This window comes from Arvicanthis niloticus, chromosome 2, assembly GCF_011762505.2.
Source record: "Arvicanthis niloticus isolate mArvNil1 chromosome 2, mArvNil1.pat.X, whole genome shotgun sequence".
NCBI lineage: Eukaryota > Metazoa > Chordata > Mammalia > Rodentia > Muridae > Arvicanthis > Arvicanthis niloticus.
Genome location: NC_047659.1, coordinates 61307786 through 61317656, shown reverse-complemented (window position 1 = coordinate 61317656; position 9871 = coordinate 61307786). Strand labels below are relative to the sequence as shown.

The 9871-nt window shown below is 33.1% G+C and overlaps 1 protein-coding gene across 2 annotated transcripts; it reads left to right on the top strand.

Moving 5' to 3' along the window:
- Nucleotides 1-843: 843 nt before the first annotated feature.
- LOC117704267 (olfactory receptor 8H1-like) lies at nt 844-4771 on the top strand. Of its 2 annotated transcripts, none has more exons than XM_076929023.1 (2): nt 844-1131; nt 1881-4771. In XM_076929023.1, exon 2 carries the CDS (start codon nt 1892-1894, stop codon nt 2834-2836), a length of 945 nt encoding a protein of 314 aa, XP_076785138.1. In that variant the 5' UTR covers nt 844-1131; nt 1881-1891; the 3' UTR covers nt 2837-4771. The 2 variants fall into 2 exon arrangements, with proteins under 2 accessions (XP_076785138.1, XP_076785137.1); XM_076929022.1 differs by having other exon boundaries at nt 844-1094; nt 1881-4770.
- Nucleotides 4772-9871: the final 5100 nt, after the last annotated feature.

The window sequence follows — 9871 nt, the reverse complement described above, 5'->3', positions numbered from 1 at the left end:
TGTGAGCCTGTGAGCCTGTGAGTCTGGTTGTAAAGGAGTTCCTTGGAGTCAAACTTTCTAAGTGTGGGAGAGGGTCTGTAGCACTGGCTCTGCCCAGGGCCAAATTGTGGGCTAGAAGGAAGATGTGTCTCTGCTGGACAGGGCAGATAGGGTTCAAGTCTGCTGGGTCCCATGGTGGTTCCATTTAGGCCAGTATTGGGGCAGGATTTTGTGTCTCTCCTGTGAGGCTGGTTATGTCAGAGCACCCGAAAGTCAAGCTGTTTCCAAGTGGGAGCTGTCTGGAACTCTGACTTTGCCCTGGGTCAACCACTATAAGTTTTTTTTAATGGTTAGTAATCTTTAATTTTGTGTCTCATCTGTCATGTTTAAGAAACTGGAAAATAAAATATAAAATGAAAATAAAACAAAATGAAGTGTAAAACATAACCAAGCTGATATTTTCTTGTGTAGTTTATTGTTTATAATGTATGCTTCTTATTATTATAGAATTGTTCTTCTCAAGTTAAAATATATCTCACTGAAAACTTTATAAGTACAATATTGAGAATATAACAGATGAACACATATGTCTACTAACATCTACACTTTTCTGCACTAATAAAAATGAGTGTACAGACAACTCTACAGTGCAATTATATCTATAGAAGAAAAGATGACTTGGTCATTCTATTCACTGTGGGGTTTAGAAAAGGAAATCTCTGGCTCAATTATCCCTGGAATTTCAGATCTCAAAAGCATGCCAGTCTTCCTTAGAAATTAGTCTCTAAGGATGACCAAAGGTTAGATTATACTCAGTACCCTTATATAAATTTTTCTAGAGTTATTAGTTGAAAAACACATAGACTAATCTATTTGGACTTATAGAAGTTACTAGAACACATTTGACTAATAGCTACTGTGAGGCCTTGTACTCCAACAAGATTTGAAGAAAACCTTTTGGCTGACTTGCTTTATCTTTCCACCTCCAGAAAATGAATATACAGATATTTGGAAATAACAAGGGAATCCATACATTCAGATCTTTAAACCTATATCCTCTTTTGTTTTTGAAAAAAATTAAAGTTGTCAAAATTTTAAGACTGTGATATTAAAAGGTCTGTGATTATTATTTCCTTAAAAGTTTGGTTCACAGTAAGTATTGTGAAGGTAGAAGGTCTTAGAACAGTTAAAAATAATGCAAGGTGTTTACTCTAAGACTGTTTATACACACTGAGCTTGCAGCTTTGACAGGAACTGTCAGGATTTCTGATAAAAACTGTGTTAATGACATGAGCTTCTAAAAGACGTTGTTGTATTTTGAAAGTGAAATTTTAGAAGAACTTTGACTTTGAATTGTTGGGGCATGAGATTATCTCTTCATCACGAATTACAATGAATTTTATAGGAGAAAATGTGACTTCTGTAAAAAAACCAAGATTTATTTGTAATTAGATATGATTCACATTTGAAGAAAAAGAACAAATGTTACATTAAAATTATTTTCTAACTATCTTTTTTGTTTATTAAAAGTTTTGATTAAATTTCAAAAGCTAATAATAGAGAGCAATACAGAATCACAAATATGCTCTGCAGTGAAATTATGTATACATACAATTAAGAAGCATTTTAAATAGTAATTTAATATTTCTCAATAGTTAATATTTCTGTACTTTGTTCTCTTTTGAAAATGGTATTATATGTTCTATTGAAAATATAAGAGAATCTATGATCTTTATTACATAATAATCAAGTGTCATACTTCTGGTTTTGGCATTAGTTTCTAGTAACACTGTAGCAATAATATTTGTGACAACAGAAATTAATTATGAAATTAAAGAAATATGCATAAAATATTTTATTGAGATTTAATTGACCTAAACATCACTTTAATTTCATTTTAGGGTAGTTCACAATGAATACCTGGAATTATACAAATAAGCCTGACTTCATCCTCATGGGGCTGACAGATTCTAAGGAGGTTCAGCTCGTCCTATCTGTGCTTTTTCTCCTGATATACCTGGTCACTCTTCTGGGAAACATAGGCATGATACTGATCATCCATCTAGATGCTCAGCTTCACACTCCAATGTATTTTTTTCTCACCCACCTGTCATTCCTTGACCTCAGTTACTCAACTGTCATCACACCTAAAACTTTAGAAAACCTGCTGACTTCCACGAAGAACATTTCATTTGTGGGCTGCTTCACTCAAATGTATTTTTTTGTCCTTTTGGCAGCTACTGAGTGTTTTCTTCTGTCTTCAATGGCCTATGATCGGTATGTAGCTATCTGCAATCCTCTACATTATTCAGTCATTATGTCCAACAGATTCTGCAGTTTTCTTCTTACTGGGTCATATGTGTTTGGAGCTGTGGATTCTACTGTCAATATGTTATGCATGGGTACACTAGATTTCTGCAACTCCAATGTCATCCATGACTTTTTTTGTGACACATCCCCACTTATAGCCCTCTCATGCAGCAACACACATGATATTGAATCCATTATATTCATTTTTGCTGGTTCCACTCTACTATTATCCCTTATTGCAATATTTGCATCTTATGTGTCTATTCTCTCTAACATTTTGAAGATCAATTCCACTTCAGGAAAGCAAAAGGCCTTTTCAACTTGTGCCTCTCATATCCTGGCAGTTACCATATTTTATGGCACAATGATCTTCACACATTTAAAATCAAATAAGTCTTTCTCCTTGGGAAAGGATCAAGTGGCCTCTGTGTTTTATACCATTGTGATTCCCATGCTGAACCCACTCATCTATAGTCTCAGAAACAAAGAAGTAAAATGTGCTATTGATAGAATTATAAAGAAAAGAGAGAAAAGTTTGGACTATTAAGGTAACAATTATGCCAAGGGTCAAGTTTTTTCTTTGTTCACATTATCCCCTTGGCTTTTCTGCCTTAAAAATAAGAAGCTAGGTGATGAGAGAGTGAAAGAGAGAGAAAGAGGGGGGATATGGAGGCAGTTGTTCACTTGTCTTCACCAGTCAAAGGTAGTTGATATATCTAGGCTGGGTATTAGGTTACACTTCTGATTGAGCATTACCAAACTTATAAAGCCTTTGATTAACATTTTACAAAAGTATAGAAAAGAAAAAAGAAAAAGGGGGCATGGGATAGGGGTTTTCTTGAGGGGGGAATGGGGAAAGAAGATGGCATCTGAAATGTAAATAAATATCCAATAATAATAATAATAATAATAATAATAATAATAATAATAATAATAATAAATAAGAAAACATTTGCAGTTTCTCATATTTGGTGAGTTTTCATTGTAAAGCACTTAATCAAAATTATTAGAAATGAATTTTGTATAGTTCATATAATAAAACATCCATTTGATTATGATAAAAGTGAACATTATGTCAGATAGGATCCTCTTATAATATGAAATAACGAAATTTACAGGGTGTTTAATCTCTAATTCATCAGCAACAGAGAATAAGAATTCCAGAACAGTGTGGCAAGATAATGTATAAAAGTATTTGAGAAAATAATAATAAATGCCATCATTTAAAATGGCAAAACTTACATTCTTGTTAATTAATTAATGCACATTGCTTTACATGAAACAATCATTACTTGTATGTGAAGGCTATTGATTGATATATTAGAAATTATTTTCAGTTAAGCTGAATAACAAACACAATTATCTGAAAAAATATTCAGTACTTCCAATGTTTAAATTCAAGCTAAATTATTAAAATAGAATTAAGTTATAGTCAAATATTGTTTACAACTAAAAAACCTGACATTTTAATCAATACTTACATTGTAACAATTATTGACATTCTAGCACATGTTCTTAGCCTAATAATGTGAATATATACATTTGTATGACAAAGACACAAAGTTCTTACTGTCATCTCCATATTTTGCTTCATCGCTTTCATTCATTTAAGTGATTTATGAATTACTGGAAGTAGTATGCAATTTTACATACAAAGGTCTAATGTTTTGTTATCTGTTAGGCAAATTCACATTGTCAGTGAATGTGTAATCATTCATTCAAATATCTAATATATATTAATATTAGATTAATATATTTATTAGATATAAATATCTAATCTTCCATTCCTTCAAATATGATATAAATTTATTAAGTCAGAAATCTTAATTATCCAATATCCTATGCATATGTTTCTAGTGTTTTAGACACAAAATCACTTTGATAAATATCAAAAATTTACTTGCTCATTGTCTTTGATATGATTAATTTTTAGTTATTTAAAATAAGAATTTGAGAAAAGAGATCTGTGAAATGCAATTTTATAGACAAAATACAGTTCTTGAGACCACAAAATAATAACAACAGTATCTGTACTGGGTCTGTCATTGAATGATCTCCTCAAACTCTAAAATTGAAGAAAGGAATTTCTGAGAGGGTTCTAACCTTCACTGATGAAGAATTTGCTTCTGATAAAGTCAGGAAGAGATCTATTGTCTTAAATTTAATACATACTTGTAAACCTACAAAACTCCAATGTATTACCCCAATCCAGCTGTCACAACATGACTTTAATTTTAAAAAATTGGATATATATACATATATATTTATATATACATATATATGCACAAAAAATTAAAAATTGAAAAATCTGAAAATTGAAAAAATGTAATACAATAATTGATATACCTTTTATTATATTTAGTTAAGAGATTTTTGCCATAGAATTGACACTATATATATACATGTCATAAATATTTTTTACAGAGGAGTAATAGTTTCTTTATTATAAATTTATCGTCATAAATTCTAACATAGTCAAAATTGTCTTTTCTTTATTTAAATATTATTTGAGAAATAGTTCCAGTTTCCAAATGTTTAATTTTTGTTTGTAATCTCCAGTATTGAATTCTTTAAGACTTTTTTCAAGCCATCAGATATAAATTACTGTGTCATTTTTGACTATTAATATTAAGCCATATTTAGTTATCATTTTCTAAATTGCTCTCTGTAATTTGATCTAAGTGAAAATGTTCTACTTTAGTGAATAATAATCTTATAATTGTTCATGTATTGCAACTACCACCATTTAATTAAATCTCCAAAATATCTATATATTCATATACTTTATTTATTCCTTCTAAATGTTGACCTTAGCCTATAGCAATCTCATAGGAAATTACTATTAATTTTTTTTTTGATATTTGTGTTGCCCAGGACCTATATATATGTATATTCTAATTTGTTTATGTCTGATTAGAAATATAAGTTAAATAAACACTTGTAATTTACTCATTAGTTTGGCTTATTACTAATTATCAATTTGTTGTCTCCCTTTATATTTTTCCTTATTTTTTTAAATATGTTGTGACTCACTGATTCTGGAACTCATCAGTAACACTAGAACAACTGGCCAGCCATCACTAGCTTTTCTCCCATCTCTGATTCACTAATGTATAGATAAATGTATACATACCTGTCATAATGTTTTATATGGATAGTAGGATTTATACTTAATCCTTCATGCTTACACGTTGTGCTCTCATATATGATATATTTGAGCTAGCATTACTTTACTGTTAATATTTAGGAAACTTATATCATCCATTTCTGTTTCTTAATTTAGGCCACATAATCTGTAATTTGTTTATAGTATCTAACTCAAGGAAATTGATAAGTTCTAGTTGAGATAAAACTATCTTCTAGTCTTTATAATATATGACAAACCATTTTGTAATGTGATTATATAATTGCTGCTCTATTCGAAATACTTCTATTTGTTCTGTAATTTCATTATTATACCCTTACATGCTCTACTCATATCAGATGCTGAAATAGTCTCAGTATAAAAGTTTGTATCACTCAGGATTGTTTTAAATATCCTGGATTAATCCTGGATTTTTCTTCCATATAAAGTGGAGAATTTGTTATTTCAAGATCTATAAAGTATTGTATTGGAACTTTGAAGGAAATTGCTTTGAATCTGTATATATATTGCTTTTGGGAAGATGGTCACATTTTACTATGTTAATCTTAACTATTCATAAGCATAGGAGATCTCTCCATCTTCTGATATTTTCTTCAAGTTCTTTCTTCAAACACTTGAAGTTCTTGTCATACAGGCTTTCACTTGCATGGTTGAAGTTACACCAAGTAATTTTAAATTAATTGTGCTATTGTGAAGGCTATTGTTTAATTCTCTGTCCTATATATCATATGTATATAGGTGAGCTACTGACCTGTTTGATTAACTTTTAACCAGCCACTTTACTGAAGATGTTTATCAGCTGTAGGTGTTCTGGTAGAATATTCAGTGCCACTTATGCATACTATTATGTTATCTTCAAGTATCAATACTTTGACTTCTTTTTTTTCCAATTTGTTGTCCCCTTAATCTCCTTAACTTTTCTTATTGCTTTAGATAAAATTTCACTAAGGTTGTTGGATTTCTCAAAGCCTTTTTCAGTATCTAATTAGATGATTGTGTGGGTATTTTCCTTTTCAGCTATTTATATAGTAAATTACATTGATTTAAAAAATCCATCTCCGCATCTCTGGAATAAAGCCTGCTTTATTATAGTGGATAATGTCTTTGATGTGCTCTTGCATTTGGTTTAAGAGTATTTTATTAGGTTATTTTGGATAATCAGTCATAAGGGAGATTCATCTGCAATTATCATTCTTGGTTGAATCTTTGTGTGGTGTAAGTATGAGAGCCACTATGGCCTCATAGACTGAGTTTGGCAGTCTAGCTACAATAAGAGAAGATACACCTACTCCTACTGCAACTTGATATGCCAAGGTTATGAAGACTTTCAGTAGGAGGCCTTCTGTTTTCTGAGAATAAAGGAGGGACTGATGGACTGGGTGTGGAGTGTGAAAAGGAAGGAATGGGAGGAAAGAAAAAAAGAAGTTGTGTTTAGCATGTAAAGTTACTACATGAATTAATTTTAAAAATGGAAAGAACAAAACAAAACAAAACAAAAAACTCTCAGCTTTGCAAGCCTAAGCCATCCCAAATCCTAATATGGAGACAGGAGATGAACATTAAGTGCCAAACTTGCTGTGGAGCTACCGGCAATTATTAGCTTCTGAGAGAGAGGGAGTCATTTTTTATAAGAGCATGATCTCTGGTATGTCAAATGAGACTCCTCTGGAAGACTATGAATCCAAGAATGTTTGAGCATCAAATTTTTTTCTTGATATGTTATTTTAAAAAGACACAAGTTGGGGAAATGGGAAAGAGAGGGTGGACCTGGGAAGAGTTAGAGAGGGCTGAATATGATCCAAACACTTGTACAAAATTCTTAAAGAACTAATAAAATTATTTTAAAATATAGCTCTGATAGAACATAAAAATGGTGAAAATCCCACTCAAAATAATTAAAAACAGCTTTACAGCTCTTCATTGAAGTGAATTTAAACATAGTAAATTAAAAAAAAAAAAAGTTATATCATGATTCTATGTGAGCCAAGGAAATGTGGGACTCCCAGAACCCAATAAGAATAACTTTAGCCAAAATGTGCCGAGAAAGGGTAGATAGAACCTCCAGGTAATAGGAAAGGTAAATATCCACCTCCAGTAGATAGGTGCAGCCCCTGGTCAAGGGATGGGGCCACCCACCCATCTCAAAGTTTTCAATCCAGAAATGTTCCTGTCCAAAGGAAGAACAGGGACAGAAAATAGAATGGAGACTTAAGGGCCAACTGAGAACTGCCCCACCTAGGGATCCAACATGTCTGCAGACAGCAAACCCAACACTGTTGCCTTGGTCAAGAGGCACTTGCTGACAGGAACCTAATGTGGCCGTTCCTTGGGAGGTCTCGCCAGCAACTGACCAAAACAGATATCGGATACTTGGAGACAACCATCAGACTGAGCTCATAGAACTTGGTGGAGGAGCTAGCAGAAGGACTGGAGGAACTGAAGGGGAGGCAACCCCATTGGAAGAACAACATAGGCTGACCTGACCATCCAGTTTCTCAGTCTAGATCACCAACCACAGAGTGTACCTGGAGGGATGCATGGCTCCAGATACATATGTAGTAGAGGATGACCTTGCCTGACAGCAATGGGAGGGGAGGCCCTTGGTCCCAGGGAGGTTTGATTTCCCAGCTTAGGGGGATGCTGAAGCAGTGGGTCAGGAGACTGTGGGTGGGTAGGGGAGCACCTTCATACAGGCAAAGCGGGGGAAGGCAGATGTGGGATGGAGGGTTGGTGGAGGGATAAGGAGGAAGTGTGATATCATGAGATGGGGGGTTTGGTGGAAGTGGTAATGAGGAAGTGGGATATCATTTGAGATGTAAACAAATGGAATGATTAATAAAAAATATATAAGCTTTATTTTAGAGAGACTGTAATATATTTGGGAAAACATTGTTCTTGCTTCTAAAAAAATTCTTTAGAGGTTGGAAGTGGTATGATATGTTTGTAATCCTAGCACTTACAATTCTGAGACAGAAGAAATGTCAATCATATAATAATATTCTAGACTACTTAAAGACCAATAGGACAGCTATATACAGAGCAAGAACATGTTTAAAAACAATAACTAGTAATTATACAAAAATTAAGCAAACAAAAAGAAATTGATGACTAGATAATCATTTTAAAATATATTTGGAGGACTAGCAAGGAGGCTTAGAAGGTCAAAGAGCTTATCACTGATACCCTTGACCCATAAGACAGTGAATAGAATACACTAAAATATGTCATGCCATGATCATCATATGCAGGGCATTGTGTGATCCTGTTGGGAGCCGCAGTGATTCGCCATTCCAAGATAGCGTGGACATCCTGTCCTCCCACTTGTAAACAACTGACTGCGCAGTTGCAAAAGGCAAAAGCGCACCAAAAGTCACTGCCCATCCCTGGGCGTAATATGGGGTGATGAGTGAACAGCCAATCAGAAGTGAACATGCCACTCTAGGGTATATATAGCAGTGCCTTTCCCGGGCTTGGGGTCTTTTCCGCTTTTGCTGTTACAAGAAGTAAAGCCTCGTCTGTAGTGATACCCGATTACTGCCTCCATGTCCTTTTTTGCGGGCGAAGGGGACACAAAAGAGGTGCGCGCAACATGATCCTTGCAACATGATCCTTTATATTCCTTCGCATATACTGAAAACAAATAGCAAAAGCATTGAACATAAAAATGGAAAAATATGAAATAGTATATACTGTTAAAGGGTATATAAATATTGCCATAATTGGAATAAGAACATGGGTTAGCAAAGAAAAAGAGAAATTATAATATAGTCATAATATATGAGATCTGGATATTACCTAATGCCATCAGTCAACAAATGCCATAGCCAAGTAATGGAACCATCTTATGAATGGGTGAAGAGAGTCTGGCATATACATACCGAGAAGTATTCTTCAGATGTTAGATGGACCAAAACCTATTTTTTTTTACAAAAGAATGCAAGAAGACTTAAATATATATGTCATATAGTAAAGTCATCAAAAGTTAATCTTTAGTATAGCAAAAATATGAGAATACAGATAGTATTTTGTGCACAAAATGATGTAATTTTAGATAATAACATGTTAAAAGAAGTTTAGCATCACTTTTACTTACTTGTTTGAACGTTGCATGCATTTTATTATTTTAATGAATACATTTGACATGTTTTAATTTAAAAATTTCTTGGTGAAAAATTCCATTTCATATTTTGATTGTCACTGAAAATGTAACTATATGTCTGAAACATCGCTCTCTTCCAGTCTAGTTCAATATACTAATTTGATTAGTTTATACCCTTAATCTTATATTCCATATATTCTTGTAGTTGCTGTCAAGGTATATTTTGTCTCAACCAAGCACACCAGAAAAGATGACAGAGTGATCATGTACTTTATTTTCAGGCTCTTAGGAAAAAAAAAAACTCTAGAATTAGCCCTTGAACACTGGTCTTTGTGTAA

Excerpts from the sequence above, each read along its gene's own strand:
- LOC117704267 (XM_076929023.1), top strand. The coding sequence starts at position 1,892 with ATGAATACCTGGAATTATACAAATAAGCCTGACTTCATCCTCATGGGG.